The following is a 27,764-nucleotide window of genomic DNA, read 5'->3' as shown; positions in this document are numbered from 1 at the left end:
TCGCATAGACGCCCTTGCTCCCATCACGTCACCAAATTTCGAGAAATAAATAAGCATGCTCCCCCATCCGAACCATCATAAGAGAAGCAGGCAATTCACAACCCACAGCGAACGACCAAGGGAAGACCCTACCGCGTATTTAGTGAAAGTTGGCGTAGTTTGTCTTGAACGTGAGCTTGATTTTCCGTTTCAAGTGTGGTCTGATTTGATTGACTTGAGATCCTTCGACAAACTTGAAACTGCCCACACCCTTACCAAAAATCATGACTTTTTGAGTTCCAAATCCCACTTTTCATACGATTTTTTCAGTTCAACCCATAAAATCTGTGTGGGCCCGCATAGCGCCCCCCTGTCTATGGATCTCAATATGTGTGCAGGGATGTCAACCCCCTGCCTCTGCACGTCAGCACTCACAGCTGTCAGCGTTCGGCAGCACGTCCGGTTCCTCAGCAGCGATCGAACAGTCCGGTGGTGGCTCGGCCACGTCGGGGTTTCCGACACGTGGGAGACCCAGTCTCCACAAAACCATTTTTATGGTTGTAGTACTGTCATCCCTCATATTCGGAACAGTTTACAGATCGGCCAATGTTCAAAAAATCATAACAAATCGATAAATGAACTCAATGATTCGCTTTTACCTTCATTTGAAAGCTTTTCTTGCGATCTTTTAAATGCTGTATCGGAAAACTACAAATTTTAGCTTTTATATCAAGTTTTTGAAGAAAAACTTTGACCCTTGAAATCCACAAATACGGAACACTTTTTTTCTTACGGATGTAAACAAACTTTGGATCTCTCCATGAATACATATTTTTCTACAAAATAATGACTTCACACACTGGAACCAATGAAACTCAAGCTTAGTGATGCTTTATCCATGGTCTGATAACTTTTTTTGTGAAAATATCAGTTAAATTCAGGTGTTCCCCAATTGGGTCCTAAAATGAAGCTTAGATTGTTGATATTATTGTTTACAGCGATAAAACTTATTTTTCTGAGTACAATGACCCTTTGTACGACCACAAAGAGTTTAAAATGGATTTTTAAATCAATTTTGAAAAATTAATCTCGCGGTCCTTCTTGACAGAAAAGCTCCTACTTGACAGCTCGTTCCAAGGGGACCATAGTTAATCCATCGAAAAAATGTTGTCTTGTCAAAAAAAAAATTGCATTAAAATGAAAAAAAATTTATCAGAAATGGTTTTTAATCGTGTTTTTTAACGTTGTACATAAAAATTGACATAGGGCTTTAGTACCCAATTGTGGGAGGCACAATAACATCCCACAATCATGGGCAGTGTTTTGTTACTCAGGATAAAATAGTCTTGAAATGAAGTTTTTTGTTCAAAAAGGACTTCTTTTACTAGTGAAACAGCAAGAGAATGTCCAAATAAAGGCCCTAAAAATAGTAGGGTCGAGAAAAAAGTTGCATTTGGCATACTATTGACAAATTATTACAAAAGTGTTCCGAATTTGTAGGTGTTCCGAATATGTGAGATGACTGTACCTGAACTCAAAAAATCGTATGAAAAGTGGGATTTGGAACTCAAAAAATCGACGCCAACATTTCAAAAAGCATCATGTACAAACCATGCGTTTTGAGAAAAACGCATTTGAATGTTGAGCATCCATTTTCAATTACCATTTTAATATAAAAGCATAATAAGATGTTCTAATGATAACTAACGATGAAAAGCGTTGCTTTTATTGATACTTGATCATCCAAATTCAATAAAACATTATTTCCGTAATTTTATTTGAGAAAAACAAACATAACTTCTTTTGAAATCACCAACGTTAATATCACCCTGCTGGCATTGAGGGGGACGCTTTGTTATGATTCGGTTTTCTTCGCCGAATGTACATGGCGCTTTGTTCATGTTGCTTTTTTTCCGTCACGAGGTTTATGTAGCCTTTTGTTTGACAGGTTGACAGGGCTATATAAACAGGGACTGCTGATGGCAGAGATTTTGTTTATGTTACTTTATTTAAAATCATGATTAAACAGACTTTACTGAAGTAACTTTTGCTCATTTTTGGTGGAGAGGTAGCTTATTAGGAGTACTTTCAGAATATGCAATAACCCAGAAAGTGTCAAAATGTACATGGTGCCTTTTGAAATGTTACCGTCGAAATCATGATTTTTGGTAAGGGCCCTTACAGAGTGGACGCTGCAAGCGACGCTACAAGCGACGCGACTAATTTGACAGGCGAAGCGACTACGCGCGACTCATTTGCGGCCAGCAGAAATCGCTCGCCTATTCAGAGTAGAAGCGATTTTTGCTGCGCTACAAGCGACGAACAAGCAACTGTCAAATTGGTCGCGCGACCGACCTGTGCAAACCGAGGTCAGTCGCTTGCAAATCAAGCGATTTAAATTGATTCTGATGTTTTGTTCAGCTTTTCGCTATTCAAAATTTCGAACAAAATGAGCAGAAGAATTGTTTAATGCAATAAATAAAGTACATTTAATTAAAAAATTGCAAAATGGTTCGAAATAAATTTTAAATTGTAAATAAAAAAAAAAATCAAAATTCTTCATATTGGAAGGGCATCTCAGAAAGGGTCCACCGAAATAATTTGGTGGCCATTGGCCACTCCGGAACCGGTTCTGAATTTCCTCCGGGGAACCACCGAAGTGGCCAATATCTGATAAGAGCAAAACCGGTCAATATTGGTATCGAAATTCTTCATTTTGGAAGGACATCTCAAAAATGGTCCACCAAAATAATTTGGTGGCCACTGGCCACTCCGGAACCGGTTCTAAATGTCCTCCGGGGAACCACCGAAGTGGCCAATATCTGATCAGAAGAAAACTAGTCAATGTTGGTATCAAAAATCTTTATATTGGAAGGGCATCTCAGAATGGGTCCACCGAAATAATTTGGTGGCCACTGGCCACTCCGGAACCGGTTCTGAATGTCCTCCGGGGAACCACCGAAGTGGCCAATATCTGATCAAAGCAAAACCAGTCAATATTGGTATCGAAATTCTTCATTTTGGAAAGACATCTCAGAAATGGTCCACCAAAATAATTTGGTGGCCACTGGCCACTCTGGAACCGGTTCTAAATGTCCTCCGGGGAACCACCGATGTGGCCAATATCTGATCAGAAGAAAACTAGTCAATGTTGGTATCAAAATTCTTCATATTGGAAGGGCATTTTAGAATGGGTCCACCGAAATAATTTGGTGGCCACTGGCCACTCCGGAACCGGTTCTGAATGTCCTCCGGGGAACCACCGAAGTGGCCAATATCTGATCAAAGCAAAACCAGTCAATATTGGTATCGAAATTCTTCATTTTGGAAGGATATCTCAGAAATGGTCAACCAAAATAATTTGGTGGCCACTGGCCACTCCGGAACCGGTTCTGAATGTCCTCCGGGGAACCACCGATGTGGCCAATATCTGATCAGAAGAAAACTAGTCAATGTTGGTATAAAATTCTTCATATTGGAAGGGCATCTCAGAATGGGTCCACCGAAATAATTTGGTGGCCACTGGCCACTCCGGAACTGGTTCTCCGGAACAACCGAAGTGGCCAATATCTGATCAGGGCAAAACCTGTCAATATTGGTATCGAAATTCTTCATTTTGGAAGGACATCTCGGAAATGGTCCATGGCGTTCATAAGGAAAATGTACTTGATGACAATCAACCATTTGAATTTTAATAAAATGGAGTTGCAGAACTTAAATTTGTTCAAAGTAACAAAATACAAAAAAAAAACAAAACAAAAATTTCATACGATTATCGGAAGTCCACATGGAACCCCAAAATCCCATAGAAACCTTCGGATAATCGAGGCTGGACTGCATAACTTTGTCAAAGAAATCGTATCGATCAGAAAAATTTTCAGTAAGCGTCTTTTGAATTTTTATTTTGAAAACATTTTTGTATGGACATTGGACACAATGCAAAATCTTGATTCAATGGTAAAAATGTAGGACTGGTGTGGTAATGTAGTAAGCAATTCAGGTGAAGCCGTCACTAATTCTCAAGGAAAACAGATCATCATCGAGATCATCATTCTAAAATTCTATAGAATTTTAAAAACTGAAATTTTAAAAATCTAAACATTTGAAATTCTTAAATTCTTAAATTCTTAAATGCTTAAATTCTTAAATTCCAGGGTTGTTACGGACGGCGCGGATCGCGCGGATGGCGCGTATCGCGCGGATCTGGCGCGGATTTGCTGGCTAATTTTGCTCAGGCGCGGATTTCGCGCGGATAGCAATTTTGATAAACAAAATAATTGAGAACGATAGAAATTCTTTCAAATTACAAAGAAAAATATTATAAGGAATTAAATGAATTTAATCTTTTTCGTTAAGTGCGAAAACATCAATTTCTAAGAAGTTGTAAATGAAGAAAATTTTCTTCTAAAAATTATTGATTGCTTTTTTTTTTTTTAAATAATCTCTAAGGAGCGATTTTTTTTAATGTATTAAGATTTGTTATATAAATTTAACATAACATTAGAACTCATTATTTTTAAAACATCTGCTTAACAATTCAAAAAATACCAATTTTATTAAAATCAAAATAACAAAATTCGAAAAATTACAGAATTTTAAAAATATGAAGCTATGAAACTTTTTAGATTTTCTATGTTTTTTTCAATATAAAAAATATTTTTTTTTAATTTTTGGTTTATTGAAAAAATTAAAAATTCTGTTGCCACTCTGATTCAGGTATAGTTGATTCTATTCCCAAATATCACAACATGACGAAATCCACTTAGAAATCTGCTAAAATCTAAAAGCAAAATGTAATGTTAAAATTAAAAATAAATAAGAAATCTGGAATTCAACAATTTAAATTTTCAGAGTTTATATGTTCAAATAATAAAAAAAAGAATTCATAATTTGAACTTGTTAAAATTTACAGACTCAAAAAACTTAAAAGTACGAATTATTAAATTATTAAATTATTAAATTATTAAATTATTAAATTATTAAATTATTAAATTATTAAATTATTAAATTATTAAATTATTAAATTATTAAATTATTAAATTATTAAATTATTAAATTATTAAATTATTAAATTATTAAATTATTAAATTATTAAATTATTAAATTATTAAATTATTAAATTATTAAATTATTAAATTATTAAATTATTAAATTATTAAATTATTAAATTATTAAATTATTAAATTATTAAATTATTAAATTATTAAATTATTAAATTATTAAATTATTAAATTATTAAATTATTAAATTATTAAATTATTAAATTATTAAATTATTAAATTATTAAATTATTAAATTATTAAATTATTAAATTATTAAATTATTAAATTATTAAATTATTAAATTATTAAATTATTAAATTATTAAATTATTAAATTATTAAATTATTAAATTATTAAATTATTAAATTATTAAATTATTAAATTATTAAATTATTAAATTATTAAATTATTAAATTATTAAATTATTAAATTATTAAATTATTAAATTATTAAATTATTAAATTATTAAATTATTAAATTATTAAATTATTAAATTATTAAATTATTAAATTATTAAATTATTAAATTATTAAATTATTAAATTATTAAATTATTAAATTATTAAATTATTAAATTATTAAATTATTAAATTATTAAATTATTAAATTATTAAATTATTAAATTATTAAATTATCAAATTATTAAATTATTAAATTATTAAATTATTAAATTATTAAATTATTAAATTATTAAATTATTAAATTATTAAATTATTAAATTATCAAATTATGAAATTATTAAATTATTAAATTATTAAATTATTAAATTATTAAATTATTAAATTATTAAATTATTAAATTATTAAATTATTAAATTATTAAATTATTAAATTATTAAATTATTAAATTATTAAATTATTAAATTATTAAATTATTAAATTATTAAATTATTAAATTATTAAATTATTAAATTATTAAATTATTAAATTATTAAATTATTAAATTATTAAATTATTAAATTATTAAATAATTAAATTATTAAATTATTAAATTATTAAATTATTAAATTATTAAATTATTAAATTATTAAATTATTAAATTATTAAATTATTAAATTATTAAATTATTAAATTATTAAATTATTAAATTATTAAATTATTAAATTATTAAATTATTAAATTATTAAATTATTAAATTATTAAATTATTAAATTATTAAATTATTAAATTATTAAATTATTAAATTATTAAATTATTAAATTATTAAATTATTAAATTATTAAATTATTAAATTATTAAATTATTAAATTATTAAATTATTAAATTATTAAATTATTAAATTATTAAATTATTAAATTATTAAATTATTAAATTATTAAATTATTAAATTATTAAATTATTAAATTATCAAATTATTAAATTATTAAATTATTAAATTATTAAATTATTAGATTATTAAATTATTAAATTATTAAATTATTAAATTATCAAATTATTAAATTATTAAATTATTAAATTATTAAATTATTAAATTATTAAATTATTAAATTATTAAATTATTAAATTATTAAATTATTAAATTATTAAATTATTAAATTATTAAATTATTAAATTATTAAATTATTAAATTATTAAATTATTAAATTATTAAATTATTAAATTATTAAATTATTAAATTATTAAATTATTAAATTATTAAATTATTAAATTATTAAATTATTAAATTATTAAATTATTAAATTATTAAATTATTAAATTATTAAATTATTAAATTATTAAATTATTAAATTATTAAATTATTAAATTTATAAATTAATAAATTATTAAATTATTATTTTTTTGCCATTTTCTTAGTTCGGATCATTTTCGGAGTCATATTTTAGGTTAGATAAATTTAGAGAAGAAAATAATAGAAATTTCGTTTTTCGATTTTCCAGAGTTAAGTTTTGGCGAGAATTATGAAGTATTAAACCCCTAGATTTTAAAATTTGGTGATTTATTTTATGGTTTTAAATTTTTTTCCTGAATTTGTTTTTAAAGCAACGATATTTAAAGTGTTGCAAAAAATGCTAATATTCTTTCAGAAATGGCAATAAAGGTTCCATTTGGTACAGGTGGGATATGAATCCACAACTGATAATTCTATGTTTGTCGCGATTTTTTTATATGGCGCGGATTTCGCGCGGATTGGGTTTTGGGGTCGGCGCGGATCTGGCGCGGATTTTTTTTCGACTTTTCCGTAACAACCCTGAAATTCTTAAATTCTTAAATTCTTAAATTCTTAAATTCTTAAATTCTTAAATTCTTAAATTCTTAAATTCTTAAATTCTTAAATTCTTAAATTCTTAAATTCTTAAATTCTTAAATTCTTAAATTCTTAAATTCTTAAATTAACTACGGAGTACGAAACGTTGAGATTTCTTATTATTTGAATGTACTTAAATTTTTTTTAAATATTGATTTTTAAAAGTTATTTTTTTTTTAAATTATAATTTCTCCGTTTTTTTAATTCTTATATAGCATTGATAAAAAATTTAATTTTTATGTTCTAAACCTATAACTTTTTGAAAATTTTAAACTTTTGATTATTTTGCTCCTCTTTTAATATTTTTTTATTTGTAAATTTAAAAATTAAAAAAAAATTTAAAAATAAGGTAGACTGTGCCTTCAAAGCAAAAACTTTAAGTGGAGTAAATAAAATTTTAAAAGTCTGTAAAATCTTTTCGAGATACTTTGACCCACTGAGCAACGCTGTGTTAATTCGATATAAAATATCCATTTTTGCATAAAACAAGTTTCATAAATTACCCCTCTACCGGTTTCATGAATAAATTAATTAGTTCAGGTTTGATAAGTGTTGGAAATCAATAAATAAGTACCTGCAAAAAAAAGCAATCCACTTTAACGACCCCCGGGTCTTTTGTGGGCTCTGTTGCAAGTTTCTACTCATTTCTAGGCGTCCGAAGGTTATGTGTGGTGAGTCACTCAAAACCTCTTTTACGATAATGGACCGACGTTTTACTTCCACATCCGATAGAAGGCGTGATTAGGCAAATCTCGTCTCGAAAAATGCCACCGGGTCCGTCTGGGATTGAACCCAGGCCATACTGGGGTGAGAGGCTACCACGCTAACTACTGCGCCACCGGACCCGGCTAAGTACCTGCATTCTATCCAAAAATGGTATAAGTTAGTTAAACACAGTTTAAACTCTGTAAGTGGGTGAATACTGGAGCATGGCGATTTCTGGGTGCTCTACCATATCCACCCCAGATAATGATTAAAGTAAAAAATATTAGGCAAAATCTCCAAAACTATTATGTTTTGTTACAAATATCCGGATAGTACGGATTGTGCGGATAATTAAAAAGCAAAACAACGTGCTCGGATATCGTCGAACAATGGGGTTGAAATGTCGAAGCCAGTTTGACAACTGGTTATAACGTTTGAGTGCTTTTTAATTCGAATTCGTTTCAGTTAGCGAACATTTGCTCTGTATTTGTATTTTTGAATTTCTAAATTTATGTGTTTCAGAACCGGTTCCGGAGTGGCCAGGTCAATCTAAATTTTCAGAATGTTCTTCCAAAATTTTTTTTTCTGAGATGTTCTTCTAAAATAAAGAATTTCAATACCAATTTTGACAGGTTTTGCTCTGATCAGATACTGGTCATATCAGTGGTTCCCTGGGGGACATTCAGAACCGGTTCCAAAGTGGCCAGTGGCTATTCAATTATTTAGGTTGTCCATGTCTGAGATGTCCTTCCAAAATGAAAAAAAAAGATTCCAATAATGACAGGTTTTGCTCTGATCAGATATTGGCCTCTTCGGTGGTTCCCCGGGGGACATTCAGTATCGGTTCTGGAGTGGCCAGTGGCCACCAAATTATTTCGGAGAACCATTTCTGGAACTAGAGCACAACAAATACTGCATTTAACATCAAAAGATATTATGTTTGCATCGAAATTGCTTCTTTCAGTCGCGTTGCTTGGAGTCGCTTCTAGTCGCGTCCACTCTGGGGCAAAAATCCAGTCGCGCGTTGTCGCTTGGTCTGTCAAATTAGTCGCGTCGCTTGTAGCATCGCTTGTAGCGTCCACTCTGTAGGCACCCTAAGGGTGCAACGACGAACCCAACGGTTGTCCGAGGAAACGCACCGGATGGAGTTGCTGACTGCACCTTTTCCACTGGTTTTTTTTTTTTTCGCTTTCTTCACCCTTTCCACTGGATATCACGAAAATGAAGAAACAAAAATCTATTTTTTAATTGGAATTTTGAGGGACAAAATTGACAGCGATCATTTTTTTCGATTTGCACACACGCGTGGCTTACTTCAGGGCCCCGGCGATGGCCTGATATGAGCTACCGAACAACATTGGCAATATGGCGTCGTTTGTTTACAAACATGAGATTGTTTGTGGACGAACCGAAAAATTTCCTTTTTTGTAAAAAAAATCTATAACCATTGTGCAATAACATTAAGTCTTACAAAACAGACAAAATTTCGTGAAATTCTAGACCAGAATTTGTTTTATAATTATTTTTTTCAATTTAAACCTCTTTTATCGCGATTCTGATCAAGATTGCACATCAAATCATCGTGCCTTTAGTGTATCTTTAGTTTTCAAATAGATTCGCTGTAGATTCGTGTTTAAATTTTGAAATTTAGCATAAATTAAGATAAGTTGCCAAATTGGGTCCTAAAATGAAGCTTAGATTGCTGATATTATAGTTTACAGCGATAAAGCTTATTATTCTGAGTACAATGACCCTTTGTACGACCACAAAGAGTTTAAAATGGATTTTTAAATCAATTTTGAAAAATTAGCCTCACGGTCCTTCTTGACAGAAAAGCTCCTACTTGACAGTCCGTTCCAAGGAGAGCATAGTTGATCCATCGAAAAAATGTTGTCTTGCAAAAAAAAAAATTGCATTAAAATGAAAAAAAGTGATCAGAAATGGTTTTAAATCCTGTTTTTTACCGTTGTACATAAAAATTGACATAGGGCTTTAGTACCCAATTCCCAACTTCAGCCATGTGCAACAATTTCCACATCACTCATGCGGGAAACCAATAATGGGGTAATTCATGCGTTCCAAACTGTCAAAATTCCAAAACGTCATTGCCAATCTTCGGTTCGCTGCTTTTGTTCGTGTTTGAAGTTTCGGGCCGAGACTCTGGCTTGCTTCAATCCGAAAACTGCCAAAATTGTTGCATGGTGTAACCGGTGTAACCTACCCAAAATTTGGTTTCACTAATTTTACCCAAAAGTAATTTATTTTGAATGAACGTGTAGAAACATTCTTTTCAATCTTAATTTCCATCATTTCCATCAAGTGTGCATTGCTGTCAAAGTTCTTTCTTGCTCGTGCGCTCGTGGTTTGTCGTGGAGGTGAAAAAGCGAGGTTTTTTGGCCAACGCCGGTGAAAATCCGGGACCCGGAACCGTTTCATATCCGCGATTCGACTTTGAACACACGTACCCCCCCGTTGCATAATAGTGAGTATTGAGAACCGAAATGGCCGGAGTGCGCGGCTACGAACAGCAGCAGCCGGTTGCCGCCCCAACTTGCATGACGAACCGGCCGGAATATTACTATGTTTACGTGGCGGAATCGGAATTTTCCAACGTCGGTTACTGGATTCTGCTTGAGCCGGACAAAACGCTTAGTTTGGTGAGTCTGCGCGGTTACTTTGCGACCTGCTTCGGGATCAAGTACAAATTTGTGAACGCCATCAATGAGGTCGAAACTCGGTACATCCGGTACCATAACGGGTTCTTCCGGTTCCCGCCGGGGCTGGACATGAACAATACACGCTTCGTGGCGTACTACTACAACGATAAGGATGACGTGAACGCGTTTATGGAGATGGCCGAGGCTAATGATGATGGGAGTGGGACGCTTCCGGCGCTGGAGTTTAAGGAACAACCGGCGGCAGTCAATCTACAGCAGACGCAGCAGTTGCAGACGCACAATGATTCGACCTTTTTGGGGCGGACGGCGTTGAACTTTGAGATGGACAAGGTGTTGGTTCATGGTGCGCAGAGTACGCCGAACAAGCCATTGCCGGGAGGTTACGTGTCCTCGACGTCGGACGTGATTCTGCAGGAGAAAACGATTGAGGTGATTTCGGTGCACGATTCCCAGTCGATGCTGAATCCACCACCTCCTCCGCCGGGTCCGCCCCAACATCAGACACCGAAGGTTCAGCCGAAAGCCGAACCGGTGGCGCCCATCGTAACCGGTGTGAAGGCCAAGTTGGGTCCAAGCGTTTCCTCCACCTCGGACGTGGTTAGGGCGGAACAACGCTTCAGCCGGACCAAACGCGACCGTGACAACGATTCCAGTGGCTTTCAGCGGGAAAAGAGCTCGGTGATGATCAAGCCGCAAGTGGCGCCGAAGAGCAAGAACATGCTGAACCGGTACCAGCAGCAACGGCGAACTCAACCGGAAGATGTATCAGAAAAGACGCCGCTAAAGATAACGCTTCAGACGCGAGGCCACCAAACGGAACGTAATGCAAAGATCCTGAAGATTGAGGACGAAAAAGGCCGAACTACGGCGCTGCTGACCAAGCGCAAGTGGGGTGGCAAACCGGGCCCATCATCAACGGCTGGCCAGGCCAACAAACGTCGCTATGAACCGGAACAGGAACAGGAAAGACACGAGCCAGAACGTTACGAGAAACGTCGTCGGTACAATACGAACCATCAGCAATACTACCACCAGCCGGAAGTCAAGACATCCCCAGTTTACGATGATTACTACCGAACCTTGAACGTGCTGCTCGTGGGCTTCAACACTACCGCTCCGGCCATCCAAGAAACGACCACATACTTTAGCGAATTTGGCGTCGTGCAAGATCTGCACCTTTACACGCTGGACAATCGGCACAACACTGCCGAATATTACGCGTTCATGACGATCCGAACGGACGATGCCGTGTCGCTGTTTTCCGACCGACACCTGTACAACGGCACCGTAATCTACGCCATTCGCGTAGACGGTGACCGGCTGCCATCCAGACTGAACTGCAAGGTTTGCGGCTACTACGGCATCAACGTCGGCTATCTGCACTACCACCTCGAGGGCTACCCACACCAGACGCAGCTGCAGAAGCGGCTGGATTCGCTTGCCACGACGGTTCCCAACATCTACCGCGATTCGTACTACCGGATCACGCACGACGAGGTTTACGTGCAGTATCCAAGTGAGTTCAGTTCAACCTTAGTATTCCAAGCGATCGTAATGTTGCACCTACGGCCTCGGTTCCTTAGACAAAATAAAGCATCTGTGTCAATTTTGAGCCTAATCGGTCTAAGGAATCAAGCCAGGGGGTGTGCCTGGTGTCTATTTGGTTGGTGTTTTGATGAAGAACTTTGTTTTGTGGCTCTATACGGGGTAGCAATACATACAACAATTTAACGCCTGAAGAAGAAGCACCCCTTCCCATCTCCGGACGTGCTGTTCAAGTATCTAAAGTTGTTCATCATGATCTATCTCTTCCTTTTTACCCTTCAGAGGTGTGGATCTTTAAGAACTTGTCATCTGAACGTTCATTTGGCCATCGAATGGCACCAGGTTTCTTAAACGGTTTGCTACGGACTGTTTTATGAGGTCAAACAAGAGACACTCAGGAATGACATAAAAAAGCAAATAGCGTTTATATTTGAGGTGATAGGTACATCCGCCCGCACCCTCCTCACCGGTAACATCCTGATAATATCTGTGTTCTAATAAGAAAAGTTTCTCCCCTTCCGTAACGTGAATGCAGGTTCCAAATTCCGAGATGATTTCATATGAAAAGGAGAACTCGAAAATTCGTTACTTGAGCCGGAACCTCCACTCGACGACAGAACTTTGTACAGTAGTTGTTCGGTAATTGGGCGTTGTTTAACTGGGCTGCTTTTTAACTGGGCGCTCGATAACTGGGCCGTAGCCCAGTTAAAAAGCAGACAAACGTCAAAAAACCAAAACAAACCGAAATGACCTAGGGGTTATTGGATGCAAAAATCATGTTCAATAAATAAAAACACTTTTTCAATTATTTATTTAATTTCAAGTCTTAATTAAAGGAATATGAACAGTAAGCACTGTTGAGTAACTTTTACTTTTATATTTCATCAGGAAAATACTATGCATCGGTGGTCCCCTCGTTATTTTTTGGTCAGCCCAGTTAGCGAGCAGCATTCGGTAACTGGACTACGTTCTCAGCCCAGTTACCGAACAAGAACTGTATAGGCGAGTCAATACCTTAAACCATCTCTACGGAAACGGGTCGGGTCCTTTCTTTTGTACCCTGTCTAGACGGGCGGTGGCTTTCTTTTTATTTTTGTTGTAGGGGAAATCTACCCTTTCCAATCAAAAACCTATCTTCGTCATATGGAGAGTTTGATGCTCGATTAAAGCTCCAAAAATACTATTTGGGCTATAAACTTACCAGCAACAGCACCGCCTCGAGTAAGCACGCAAATGTATGCCACTTACTGGCCAAAAAGATCACATTTAATGCACTTTTGATCATAATTTGTATTTTGCGAGACCACTTCTCATCATTTTGTTGGCACACACAGTGACACACACGAGAATCCCTCAAACGCTTAATGAATATCGCCAAAATTAACTTTTCACTTTCGCTTACTTTTTCACGGCGCTTAAGATATGAAATTGCTTCCAACTACCGGCAACATGTTCTTTTGATCATTATTAAGGCACTCACTTGAAGAATAATCCCGAAAAATGTAATAAATTAGCAAGCGCCATCAAAAAAACAAACGCGCCAAGTCGTTTGACGTTTCAATTTTCACTTTGCATTCCACTCGAAGGCTGAAGAAAACCGAGCGAGAGACGAAGGCAAAAAAGAACAAAGGCTGGCCGTCAACACCACCAGCAGCACAGCCAGCGATGCCAGGAAACTTTCCCTATAAATGCCACTTTTCGTGAGTGTTCGTTTGAACTGTCAGCGCAAATGGCAACACTCGACAGAGTGTTGGAAGAAAAAAGAACTAAGCCGATATTAGAAAAATGGGCGTGGCCCAATGCATTCGCCTCGATTAGAATACCCTTGGGAATTTTTTTTTGTTAAATGCTTGGTAAAGAAATAGAATAACTTTTAGTGAAAGTGAAAATAAACAGAAATGTTCACAAAAACTTGCTCTACTCGTTGGTGTACTTGGTTTTAGTAAAATTCAAGGGAGACTCTAGATTATCCAGCATCATTCAAACACGACCGCTTATTAGGATTAAAATGGGTAGATTTCCCCTATATCGTAGGAAGCTAAACTTATTTGCATTCGTCTTGATCTAATGACAGTTAAGGAATGGTGAAAAGTGATAAACCGTTTCAATGTTTGCTTCGATTTCATGAATTTCATGGGTTGCTTCGCTAGTCAAAGGTGTGCATCGACGTTTGTACTGCTGTTTCCTTTAACTTGATTTAGTTCGGCATTAGTTCCTTCACCTTCATTGCCATTGGTTTTGCATTTTCCGGTTTTCGATTAGGTGTTGTCCGCTGCTTTTCGATGTCCTCTTCAAAAAACACAAAGAACCATCGGTTAGGTCGCAATACTACGATCGCCTGCAACTTAATCAAAATGACTTGCCTCACCACATTGTAACACGACTCCCCCTGTTTCCCGTTCCAGACGACGCCATTCAGGAGCTGGTCCGCAACAATAACGACTACATGAAGCGGCCGCGTACGACGAACGCCGCCCCGGGACCGTCCAACAACAATCGTTACTACAGCACCGAAAGGGAGCGTTACTATTGAATAATCATCATCTTGGTTAGAACCGCTTTTATCGGGGTTTGAGTTCGAGTTGACCTCGATTCCTGTCGATGAATCGCGGCTTTCGAAAGGAGATTGTTAAGTTTTACCCATCGCGAGATATTATTCAGGATTTTTAGTTTGAAAGAGCTGTCGAAATTTTTAAGTGCAGCATTCGAGTTGTGAGAAATTAACGTTCGGAAATCGTTACTTGTTTCTCTGTGATTGAGCAGAGTTGATTTTACATAGAAATGATCTGAGAATCCGCAGCTAGAGAAGTGAAGTCAGCCTCAATTCGTTCAAATGTTTTAGTTAGTTTTATTAGTTCCGCCATCGAAAGCGATAGTCATCTGATTGAATTGAAAAGACGCGCGCGCGTGCGTTTAAATCGCGTCGAATGGATTGTAGAGACACAATGAATAAAGAAAAGCGTTCGATCGTTTCAAGTGTTAAAAACAACGCTACCTTTATTGCTACCGGTTCATCTGGGTTTCCGCGTGTCGAATGTGAAAGTTGGCAATGTACTCGGTGTTGATGCGCTGCACGCTGATGGCGAACGGTTCCGTCGGGTGGAAGGTGAACGCGACGAGCCGTCGGCCCGAGTTGGCCTGCTGGTTCTGGACGCCGGCGTAGATCCGGAACTTGAGCAGTCCCGAGTCGCGTGCGAAGAATCGAATCGGAAACTCGGCGCAAGCCTTTGGCCGCTCCAGCACCGACACGAACTTGTCGTCGTAGCTGTACAGACTGAGATCGAGAAACGGTGAACTGCTGTACGACTGGGCACTGATTGGCAGCTGGGCCAGGATTCGCTTGGTGGCCTCTTGGACGCCACCGCCGCGGGCACCGATCATGGTTTGTTTGAACCGCTGGTGGATCAGATTGCTGTAGATGTTGTTGCTTGGTGAGCACGTGTACTGCGACTGCATGGCCAGATTTGCGTTCCGGAAGCTGTCGCAAAAGTTTTCGTACAAATACAGCAGCTCAGCCGACTGGTTCCCATAAATCGCGATGATCTTGTTCTTCCAGATGTTGTACACTACAAACAGGCTCGAACTGTGATTGTTCGGTTCCATCGTCTTCAGCGTCACGACGTCTTCACTGGCGTATCGAATAAAAATGTGGTCATCGTCCAACAGCTGCATCTTCCACATCCGCAGATTCCGGTACTCGTCAAACCGCCGATAAAACTTGCGCAACGCCAGTCTATCCTCTCCACTCTCAACCACCTGCTGAGCCTGCCGGAACAAAAACACCAACATCCGATGCTTCAAACTGTTTATCGTCGGTTCCCGGAACGCCCGCAAGTTCGAATTGATCCCCGCACGACCACCCATCGTCCCCAAACTGTACAGGAACCCCTCATCCGGACAGCAAAACCGCCCAATCATCCGCTCCAAAATGAACGTCCCCTCCGCTATCGAGTAGATGTGAATGTTCTGGTGCTGAATCGACAGTATCGCCAACGTCTCATTAAACAAGTACAGGCCCTGATTGTGCGACAGCACTATTTTGTCCACCTTAAAGTCCTTCGAGTCGGAAATGCGCCCGTTGTGCAGGTCGATAATGTACAGCGTGTAATCCTCCAGCGGGCAGCTCGCCGTCGGTTTGATCGCCTCGTTGTTCGTGTACAGCTCGTAAAAGTGGGGCCGGTTCTCCTCCGGGATGAACAGCGCCGAACCGACGATCACAAAGCGACAGTCGTTCGTGAACAGGCTGCACTCCCGGTTCAGCTGCTTTTCGTTGTTGTCCATGTTGACGACGTGCTTGAGCTGAAATTGGGCAACAAAAGGTTGGTGAAGCTTTAATCTCAGCGATTTTTTTTAATTTTAAGGCTCTTAAATTACTCAACTTTTAAGCTCGCAAGAATGTTATTGCAATCGATCGTTTTCAGTACCTACATCTATTTTAGATCATACAATTACTATCGTGGTGGTTATTGCACTAGATCATAATTTCTCGAAATATCACAATTTGTCAACGGTAAGTCGTAATTGCTACTAACAATCGTTACTAAGATTACAGCGGCAGAAATTTTTGTAAAATTTTGTTTCACTTTTAAAAACTTTGAATTAAATAATTAAATAATATTAAATTAAATAATAACCAAATCGTCCAATATTTAAATTTCCAAATAATATTGAAATTTTATTTTTTTATGATTTTGACATTGACATTTCTTGCAGGCCAAGGATTGATACCTAAGAGCATGCAATGGCACTGATCTTGTTGCGTGCTCTTCGGTTGACGTCCACGTAAGGAACATCCTGGAAGGAGCGTAACTAACTACATCCGTAGTTCTGTTAGATCATCCGAATTATCTTGATCAGAACAGTATAGCTCTGGTTCCTTGCGAGTGTCCTATATTCTTACCTCCACGTTGGCTTGGTTTTCATGATGACCTAGCTGGTGGCCTGTGGAAACGGATCGTAAACCTTTGACCACCGCGGGTCAGATTCGAGACGGCTAAAAGAAAGGGTCGCGACAATGTGGGAAAGGGAAGTAATTTGTGATTGTAGACGGTATTGTTTTGATTCGGAGTATGTTGAGTCAACTGCTGTGGATGTACCTGAAACATCGCACAACAGGGTTTCTCTTCTCTTCATTCTCAGCTACCACCTATCTCCTATTTTTATTTTTCTCTTCTTCTTCACTGATTCTTCTATTTAATATCCAACATTTGATTTTAACTTCACTAACTTTTGATTCTCTTATCTCTCATAGCTTTTCCACTCTTTTCTATTAATTGATACTGCTGTAACAAACTTTGTTTTTTTTTTCTTAAAAATATACTTTTCCTTAATGTACTAGTAATATCAAGTCTATTTATCATTCGCCTAATCTTTTTTGATTTTATTGCGAATTTATTTATTTGAATAATTCTTTATCTGTCCTATAAATTATCATTACTATAATCTAAGCTTGTTTTGTATCTCCATTTATTAACTATTGTCTAATTTTACATCTAATACATCTAGCTTCTCATTTTTATTCTTCAAAATACGGTAATCATTCTCTTACTACTGATACTTGATTTTTATAAAATAAATGCTCTTTTACTGTCAATTGTTTTCAATCTTCACCCTTTTTTTCAAACAAGTGAGGTTTGAGCCCTTACTCAATTTATGGAATGGTTAAAGGATTAACACAAATATTTCTATTGTATTTTTGGTAAACTTTTATTGTAGGAATTGGCAATGGCCAAAACCGTCCTTAGTGTGGAATTTCTACGTACGAGGACCGGATTCCGGATGAATCGAAAACGCGTTGTTAGCTTTAGCGTGGTTTTATTCTAACTGACAAGAAATCGTGTAATCGGTGAAAACCTTTTTCTCTTCTTTTGTTCAGCGCATCAGCGCCCTTCAGCAACGTCTGCCGCCAACACTCCTCCTCGCTGATTGCTGAACTTCCGGTTCTAGGACTCCTGAGTGAGCCCCAGATTCTCCGCGAACTTCTTCATCTTGGTCGCCCCGAGAGGCTTGGTAAACACATCTGCAACCATACTGTCGGTCGGACAGTAGTTCAACTGGATCACACCGCCCGTAACCAGGTCCTTCGCATGGTAATATTTCGTGTCGATGTGCTTGCTCCTCTTGTTCTGACGATCTTGTGACACGAAGTCGATGCAGCTGCGATTGTCTTCGTTCATGATCGTCGGCTCCTTCTGCTCCTCGCCCAGTTCGCACAGCAATCTGCGCAACCAGACCGCTTCTTGCGCCGCCTCCGAAAGCGCAACGTACTCGGCCTCCATCGTTGATGTAGCCACGCAGTTCTGCTTCCGACTTCCCCAGCTAACAGCTGCGCCGCCGAGTTCGAAAACGAATCCGCTCGTGGACTTCCGATCGGTCGAGTCTCCAGACCAATCTGCGTCGCTGAATCCAACGAGCGTGAGGTCCTTGACGCTCCTTCCCAGCTTCAACTCGTAGTCCTCCGTTGCGATCAGGTATCGCACGACTCGCTTTAGTTCCGACCAATCACAGTCGCGTGGGCAACTGGTCTTCCGGCTGAGAATCGATACAGCTGCTGCGATGTCCGGCCGCGAGTTCATCGCCACGTAGAGTAGCGCTCCGACCAAGCTGTGGTACTGCTCCTTGTCGGCCAAGGTTTCACCTGACAGCTTGTAGTAGCCGGCATCCAACGGCAACTGGCTTCCTTTTGCTCCTTCGAGACCGAACCGCTGTGCGATGTCCCGAATGAACGCGCGCTGGCTGATCGAGAAGTAGCCATCCGCGTTCTTGCTGACTTTGATCCCGAGGAACTGACTGACTTCGCCCAGCGACGAAATTTCGAATTCCTTCTTGAGTTCCTCCTCCAGCTTGACGATGTGCTTCTTGTCTTTGCACACCACGATCATATCATCCACGTAGATCAGCAAGTAGATCCACTCACCAGTTTCCAGCCGCTTCGAGAACAGGCACGCGTCCGAGGTAGACTGCCTGAATCCCAAGCTCAGCAAAATCCGCTTCACCGTAGTGTTCCAAACCCGCGCCGCCTGCTTGAGTCCGTAAAGGCAACGTTTGAGTTTGCACACCAGGGCTTCCTTTCCAGGCACCGCGTATCCGGGAGGCTGTCGCATGTACTGCTCTTCGTCCATCTTCCCGTTCAGATATGCGTTCTTGACGTCAATGTGCCAGACTCGAAGTTTGCGGTGTCCAGCCACAGTGAGTAGCACCCGGAACGTCTGCTGCATCGCGACCGGCGCGAACACTTCGTTGAAGTCGACACCGTACCTCTGCGCGTATCCCTGAGCAACGAGTCTTGCCTTGTAGCGCACGACCTGCCCAGCCGAGTCTCTCTTCTGCTTGTACACCCACTTTGATCCGATGGCTTGACGTCCAGGGGGTAGCGGTACGAGCGTCCACGTGTCGTTAGACAACAGCGACTCGTACTCTTCATCCATGGCCTTCCGCCACTTGTCCTTTTCCGCACTGGTGATCGCTTCTTTGTAGTTGCTCGGTTCCACCACTTCGAGCTTCGCACTGCCGACGACGTAATCCTCCAATCGTCTCGGCAACTGACCAGCGTTCGAGCGCTGCGTCCTTCTTGGTGCAGGCTGGCCCGGTTCTTCACCCTCGAACAACGACTCGTCGAGGAAACCTTCGAACAGTGGTTCCTCGTCCAAGCTGCGATTCCCTTCGGCGTCGTCCCCCACCAGCGACTTATCATCAGCATCTGTCATCGGCGGCTCCACCTCAAAGGTTCTGTCGTGAGGCTCCTCCTGAAGCCCTGCTTCGATTTCCAGGAATCTTGCATCCCTGCTGATGATAATCTTGCCGGTTCGCTTGTTCAGGAAACGATAAGCCTTCGCCTTGCAGTCGTAGCCAACGAAGGTTAGCTTTTCCGCCTTGCTGTCGAACTTGCCGCGCTTCTCATCCGGAATGTGCACGTACGCCTCACAGCCAAAGATCTTGAGGTTGCTCAAATCCGGCTTCTGGCCGTACCAGAGTTCGTAGGGAGTTTTCTCGACAACCCGAGATGGCGTACGGTTCTGGATGTACGCTGCGGTTGCAACGGCCTCTCCCCAGTAGCGCTTGTGCAGTTTCGCGTCCAGCAGCATACACACCGCCATGTCGTTGGTGTAGCGGTTCCGACGCTCTGCAGTCCCGTTCTGCTGCGGAGAATATCCAGCGGTCAGCTGAGACTGGATCCCCTCCTCCCGGTAGAACTGCGCTAGCTCCTTGTTCACGAACTCTCCGCCCCGGTCAGAGCGAATGATGGCCGGCTTCCGACCAAACTGGTTCTCCGCCATCCGCACGTAGTTCTTGATGTACTCCTTCGCCTCTGCCTTGTCTTTCAGCAGATACAGCTTCACGAACCGGCTGTAGTCGTCGACGATGCACATAAAGTACCGGTTCCCGCCTGGAGTCACGTCCGGCATCGGTCCGCACAGATCCGTATGGACCAGCTGCAGCGGCTGCGTCGTCTTCTTCACGGACACTTGAGGGAAAGGCAATCGGGCCGACTTGCCTTCCAAGCACTCCTCACACTTTCCTCTGCCTCCACAGTCAACAATCTTCACTCCGGACACTAAATCTTCCTTCATCATGCGATCGAGCACTGCTACGTCGCGATGTCCGAGCCTCCGATGCCACGTATGTTGGCAGTTCAGCGTGTGGCAGCTTCCTCCAGCTACAGCCGCAACCTCCGCCGACTCCTTCAGGACGTACACGCCGCCGGATCTTTCTCCCAGCGCCACTACGTTGTCTTCTTCGTCGATTATCTTTACGCTGTCTCGAGTAAACAGCACCTTGAACCCCTTCTCGGCGATCTTGCTCACCGACAGCAGCCCGTTCTCCAGCTTCGGCACGTACAGGACATTTTCCAGGTTGATGTTCTTGGGCTTTCCTGCACCGCTAACGCCGACCACAGTTCCGCCGCCGGTTCCACTTGACATGGAGCAGTTCCCATCCGCCATCACCACAGCCACACTGGAATCATCGAGCTTGTTGAAAAATTCCTTGCGACTTGTCATGTGGCACGATGCTCCGCTGTCAACCGTCCACGAGTTGCCAAACTTCACTCCTGCACAGACTTCTCCACGAACTTGTGCAGAGAAACTGACAGCATCGTCCGCGCCGTCTTTCGCCTGCTTAGCCTTCGCTCCCGGCTTGGTCTTCGGTGGCTTGCTGCCGGATGCTTCGCCGTTCTCGTTCTGCGCCTTCCACTGCTGGTACTTCGGGCAATCCGCCTTGAAATGCCCCGGCTTCTTGCAGAAGTAACATTTCTTGGCTTTGTTTACATTCTGCGCAGCCAAGCCTTGTTCTTCGTGCTTCTGGTACCGCTCCTCTCCCTGCGTGCTCATGCTGCGTCCCACCCGCAAAAAGTGCTCGTTGGTCAAAACAGATTTCACGAGCGCCATCGTGATTTCCGAGTCCTTACGCACAAGCAGCGACGACGCCAGGAAATGGAACGACTTGGGCATGCTCCGCAGGATCATGGCAATCTGGAGCTTTTCTGCCACCTCGAATCCCGCGTCCTCCACTCGCTGGAACAGCGCGTCCATGGCGAGCAAATGCTTCTCAACGTCACCACCTTCCTCCATCTTCGCGTCACAGAGCCGGCACAGAAGCGACAGCTGCGTCTCCACGGTTTGCTTTTCGTGGTAGGCCTTGAGCGCGTCCCACACCTCCCGAGCCGTGGCGCAGCTCCTGATGAGCGGGTACTGGCCTCTTTCGATGGCAAGCACAATATTCGCGCGGGCCTTCCGGTCCGCTTTCTTCCACTCTGGCGTCACCGGATTGGGGGCGTTTTCCTCCACAACAAACCAAAGTTCCATGGTTTCGAGAACCATCTCCATTTCCAGCTTCCACATCGCGTAGTTGCTGTTCGACAACTTTTGGATCGAGCACTTTCCCGAGTCGGCCATCTTGAAAAAACTTTCCGCTGGCCGAGCCAGCCTTTCGCAAGCCGAAAACAAGTGTCCGAAAAATCCGCGATTTCCACCGTAAAACCGACCGATTCACCGATCCTCCACTGGGACCAATAACCTGTAGGAATTGGCAATGGCCAAAACCGTCCTTAGTATGGAATTTCTTCGTACGAGGACCGGATTCCGTATGAATCGAAAACGCGTTGTTAGCTTTAGCGTGGTTTTATTCTAACTGACAAGAAATCGTGTAATCGGTGAAAACATTTTTCTCTTCTTTTGTTCAGCGCATCAGCGCCCTTCAGCAACGTCTGCCGCCAACATTTATAACATGCTTAGGACCAAAAATTGTAACAAAACACCGCGACAAAAGAAATAGCAACAGATAAACAGACTTAACAATAGGGAAGATTTCAGGAGAAAACAATACACAGTAAATAACAATAAGTTTTTGAATTCAAACTAAAAATAAAACAGTTTTTGCTTTAAGAGGCAGTATTTGTAAATATTGCTCGGTTTGTTCTAGAGGTCGTATCGAGGTGCTCCGATTTGGACGAAACTTTCAGCGTTCGTTTGTCTATACATGAGATGAACTCATGCCAAATATGAGCCCTCTACGACAAAGGGAAGTGGGGTAAAACGGGTTTTGAAGTTTGAGGTCCAAAAAACCTAAAAAATCTTAAAATTACTCGCATTTCCGTAAAACTTCATCAATTCCAACTCTCTTAGATGCATTCGAAAGGTCTTTTGAAGCACTTCAAAATGTGCCATAGACATTCAGGATTGGTTCTACTTTTTCTCTTAGCTTTTGCAAATTTCTGTCAAAAATTGATTTTTTTAAAACCTTAATAACTTTTGGCAACAGCCTCCAACACCCATACTCCCATAGGTCAAAAGATAGGTAATTTCATGGACGATAAGCCTACGGTATTAACTTTTTGGCCAATCGCAGTTTTTCTCATAGTTTTTTGATTTTTCTATAACAAACATTTTACAACGTTAGTTTTTGCCCTGCAGGCCAAGAAGACGGCACTTTTTGGTCTCAATTTTGTCATATTCGGAATCCTCGGACAATTTCACGTAAGTTAGAAGTATTGGAGTTGTAAATTTGATTTAAAAAATAATTAAATAAAACATTTTTGAAAAAAGAAATAGATCTTATTTACCCTGTGATCAATACGTCAAATGCTGTATCAAGTAGGCGAAAACCTGTTTTACCCCTAATCCAACAAATTGTTAAAAAATATTTTAATTCATTCTAAATGGCAATTTTTCCAATCAAATTTACAACTCCAATACTTCTTACTTACGTAAAATTGTCCGAGGATTCCGAATATGACAAAATTGAGACCAAAAAGTGCCGCTACAGGGCAAAAACTAACGTTGTAAAATGTTTGTTCTAGGAAAATAAAAAAACTATGAGAAAAACTGCGATTGGCCAAAAAGTTAATACCGTAGGCTTATAGTTCATGAAATTACCTATCTTTTGGCCTACGGGAGTATGGGTGTTGGAGGCTGTTGCAAAAAGATATTAAGGTTTTAAAAAAATCCATTTTTGACAGTAATTTGCAAAAGCTAAGAGAAAAACTCGAACCAATCCTGGATGTCTATGGCACATTTTGAAGTGCTTCAAAAGACCTTTCGAGTGCATCTGAGAGAGTTGGAATTGATGAAGTTTTACGGAAATGCGAGCAATTTTAAGATTTTTTAGGTTTTTTGGACCTCAAACTTCAAAACCCGTTTTACCCCACTTCCCTTTGTCGTAGAGGGCTCATATTTGGCATGAGTTCATCTCATGTATAGACAAACGAACGCTGAAAGTTTCGTCCAAATCGGAGCAAATCGATACGACTTGTTACACATTGGTGAAAAACTCGCTCTTAATGAAAGTTGTTAGGCACACTTTAAATGGTTAGGCGCTTATACTTACATCAAACCCTACGTAATGTACCACCCCCGGCCAAGTTAAAATGCGTTACCGGAAAAGAAGGTGTGCATGCCTGGCACGAACACTCAAAGCGTGTTCTAGCGTGTTGCTCGTACTGACTCAGAGCAAGGGTGAGATGTAGGTGTAAGGGCAGTGCGTGTTCGTCGGGAACCTAGTGCATAAGATCGGTCAAGGCCCGTTCTTACACTGAAAATTGCGAATTGCGAATTGCGATTTTGACATTGACATTTCTTTTTTTTTACTTTTGAATCTTTTTGGATTTAAAAAATAATAATTCAAGCGTCGGACACATTTTTTAAACTTTAAAAATTTTAAAAGATTATTTTTTTTAATTTTTAAATGCTGTAATGTTGATTTTTTTTCGAAATTTTGAAAATTATATTTTTTATGACATCTTTGAAATCTAAAAAAAAACATTAACGAAAGCTTGACAAAGGGTCATCCGCAAACCACGTGGATATTCTGTTTGCAAAATACAACAAAATTTACAAATTTTTTTTATATTTAAAAAAATAAAGTTTAAATATTAAAAAAAAAAATCTGAAAAAAGAGTTTTGGGGTTTATTTTTGTAATGTTAGTTTTTATAGGTGTTTTTGAATACCCCTGACTCAAGGCGATTTCAAAAATACCGAAAAAGGGGAAAAAATGTTTTTAGGTATTCTAGAAATTTCGTGAAATCTTTGAAACAAATAAATTTAAAAAAAAATGGTTTGAGTTTTTGAATATTGAAATTTACGTTTTCTGAATTTAATTTAATTAAAAAAAAGCATTTAATCTAGAACATTAAATCTAGATTAAATTTTCAAAAGGTTCTATCTGCATAGGAAACCCATGACGGATAGGTTGTTGGGACGTGGTTATGGATGGTCCCATTGAAACTTTGGTCGGATTTTAAAGTTTTGAAATATGGATATTTTTTTTTTTATTTATGTTGAATATTTGAACTTTTGTGTATGAAAATGTCTAAATCCTTGTTTTTCCTTGGGCATGAGTAAGGACCTCGACGCCGTTAGCAATGTTGGCTTTAAAATAAAATTTCGTGATAATATCACTTCCCCCCAGCCAACATTTTTGCCATGCGAAGCGGGCCTCGACACTGTGTCTAGGTTTAATTCCTAGCTAGGAGCCATCAGTGTCTTAAGAGGTGGTCCCAAGGCCGAGTAGGAGTTCATGAAGCAAATTAGTCGTCTCCCACCCCTTTTAAATTGAAAAATGAACTCTGAAACCAGCGCTTACTCACAACAGAAACAGAGGCCTCTTCTAGGCATTGTAGGATAGAATAGATTTTGAAATTTATTTTAAAAAAATGTTACGTGCATAACTTCCATTTCAGTAATAATACAAAGCATTTTGATATGTCAAAATTTCCATAGAGTCTCGGTCAATCAATAATGTAATGATATCGGACAAAATTCGTGAATCTGTTGATCGTTGTATCGACCATTGTTGCGAATCGAGGATCTACTGGAGCCTTGACGATCAAATGGAGCCTAACATTTCAAAGGACACATGGGTTTTGTGAACAGGAGTGTGTCTCCTTCACTCAAATGACAGTTTACATAAGGTATGATAGAGATGCACTCTTGTTTGCAAGGCTTTATGCCCTAATGAAATGAAAGGCACGAAATAGTCGTCTTAATGACGAGTGTTCAACTTATGAACTGTTCATTTTTGTTTATGAACTGTTCATTTTATTTATTGGTTTTTGGAAGCGGCAAGACTGGTTTAAAAACAAGGTCCTTTACCTTATTTGGCTTTGTAATAAAACATTCGGGGATTTGAGGTTAGATTTACTATCAGACAGTTTAGTTTAGGTTTTTGATTAAAGTTTGTTAGTTTTCCGTAGACGAATAATTGGACTTAAATGATTAGTTGATTTGGTCGAAGTGTATTATTCATGGGAAGATCTGTTTCTAGTTGTAATGTACGACAAGACTACTGACGGACGCGAAAAGGCCGGATTTATACTCCCTAGACAAGTTAGTTTTCATCTTTTGTTCTCTAGTATTTTTGTATTTTCTTCAAATTTGGAATACATCATAGGTTTCTTTTGTAAAGATCTCCGATAAGTTACATTTTCTTATTTAATGAACTTATAATTTAATTTCTTCCGGGCCTTTTTACTTTGAATCATAATTTCATATTTTCTTTATTCAGTGTTAAACTTAGATTACCGTAACTGCTCAAGTCATCCAAGTTCTTATTACTCACACCTACACTAATTTTCTTTCACCTTCCCCCTCCCGATCCCCTATATCTTCCGGTGGTGTTCATTTGGTATGCAATACTAGTTCGGCCACTACCCTTTTTTCCACAAGAAACCGGACTTGGACTGACTTGAGGCCGCGTCCCCCACCTTGCTCGGTAAAACGAAAACGAAACGAAAACGAAAATGTCTAAATCCTTGTTTTTTATTTTTTTTTAATTGATTTTTTTATTTTCTAAAAACAGTGTTTATGTGGTTTATGGATTGCAATGAACAAGCTTTTAAATATTTTTTTTTATTTCAAATTAAGTTTAATGTTGCCAAAATAAAAACAGATTTTAAATATTTCAAAAATAAAAAAATGGATTTTTAATCATAAAAATTCAAAAAAAATTAATTTCTAAAAAATATGAAAAATTCAAAAAAAAAACTTCAATTAAAAACAATCAAAGAGGTTCACAAAATTCAAAGATTTAAAAAAAAAATTATGTTGAATATTTTGAATTTTTTTTTTGTTTTAAAGTTATAAATCCTTATTTTTTTAAATAAATTTTTAAAACAATAAAAGTTTCAAATTATTTTTTTTTAAATTTTTAAAGTGTCCACGTGGTTTACGGATTGTCCCTGGTCGAGCTTTAACATAATCAAATGTTTGAAAAATTTCAAACAATTCAATTAGGTAAAAAAAAATCCAAATTTTATTTTTTTTATTTAGATATTTTTAATGAAAAACTAGAATTTCAACTAAGGTCGAATCCATTTCAAAAAATTGTGCAGCTCTGGAAACTTGAAGTTCACATCCGTGTTAGGAAAGGACTTATTTTACTTGCCAATTATATTCATATTATTCACATTTTAGAAAATTTTAATTTGTCGACACCATAATGGCATTGTCGAAAGTTTAATAGAATATTACTGAACAAATTTCGAATCGTCTTGTCGTGTCATCGATGGCTCCTCACCTTAAACAGCTTCTCGAAAATCTGACTCCGGATCTGGTAGCTCTTTCCGCCCGTCCCATCGTTGCTGACCAGCTCGCTGTCGCCCCAGTCCTGGAACAGATCGCCGGCCGCCGAACAGCCCATGTAGCGGTAAATCTCCAGCGAGGCCTGATCTGACGAAAACGCTATCAAATACCTTCCATCAGGGCTAAACTTCCGCAAGTAGCACGGAGGTTTCTCCACGTTGACCACCGTCGTTCCCGGCAGGATGTTCTGGTAAAACTCTCGGACCGAGTGCGACCGCAAACCGAGCGCGCGATTCTGCAACCGGTGGACGATGTTCTGGGAGCGAAACTTGCGGAACTTGATGCGCTCCGAACAGACAAACTCGACGTCGCCGCCTGCGGCGGTGGCATTTTCAGCAGCGTTCATCGGTCGACCGCCAGCAGATTACGGTTCTGGAAGCGACACCTCAGCTGTTTTCATGTCGTTTGTAAACAAGATTGTTTTGAGATTTTGAGTTGTCACTGGAAACTACACGCTCGCTTGAAATCAGTTCGAAACGAGTTGCTCACGTCAAAAG

General features: G+C 39.0%; 2 protein-coding genes across 2 annotated transcripts; one reads left to right on the top strand and one right to left on the bottom strand.

Annotated features, from left to right (window-relative positions):
- Positions 1-10,308: 10,308 nt before the first annotated feature.
- On the top strand, positions 10,309-14,857 carry LOC120414368 (uncharacterized). Its single transcript, XM_039575535.2, has 2 exons — positions 10,309-12,163; positions 14,598-14,857. The coding sequence occupies exons 1-2, from the start codon at positions 10,471-10,473 to the stop codon at positions 14,723-14,725; spliced, it is 1,821 nt and encodes a 606-aa protein (XP_039431469.1). The 5' UTR covers positions 10,309-10,470; the 3' UTR covers positions 14,726-14,857.
- Positions 14,858-15,171: 314 nt separating this feature from the next.
- LOC120414369 (DET1 homolog) lies at positions 15,172-27,711 on the bottom strand. The gene is made up of 2 exons (XM_039575536.2): positions 27,203-27,711; positions 15,172-16,491 (listed from the first exon to the last, which is right to left on the bottom strand). The coding sequence occupies exons 1-2, from the start codon at positions 27,611-27,613 to the stop codon at positions 15,196-15,198; spliced, it is 1,707 nt and encodes a 568-aa protein (XP_039431470.1). The 5' UTR covers positions 27,614-27,711; the 3' UTR covers positions 15,172-15,195.
- Between the last annotated feature and the right edge of the window lie 53 nt (positions 27,712-27,764).

This window comes from Culex pipiens, chromosome 3 (genome assembly GCF_016801865.2).
Source record: "Culex pipiens pallens isolate TS chromosome 3, TS_CPP_V2, whole genome shotgun sequence".
NCBI lineage: Eukaryota > Metazoa > Arthropoda > Insecta > Diptera > Culicidae > Culex > Culex pipiens.
The sequence above is the reverse complement of the archived record's forward strand: the minus strand, read 5'-3'. Positions and strand labels throughout refer to the sequence as shown.

Coding starts and splice junctions, on each gene's coding strand:
- LOC120414369 (XM_039575536.2), bottom strand. CDS start 27,613: ATGAACGCTGCTGAAAATGCCACCGCCGCAGGCGGCGACGTCGAGTTT. Junction 16,492..27,202: donor TTTTCGAGAAGCTGTTTAAG/GTGAGGAGCCAT, acceptor GCCCAATTTCAG/CTCAAGCACGTCGTCAACAT.
- LOC120414368 (XM_039575535.2), top strand. CDS start 10,471: ATGGCCGGAGTGCGCGGCTACGAACAGCAGCAGCCGGTTGCCGCCCCA. Junction 12,164..14,597: donor GGTTTACGTGCAGTATCCAA/GTGAGTTCAGTT, acceptor TTCCCGTTCCAG/ACGACGCCATTCAGGAGCTG.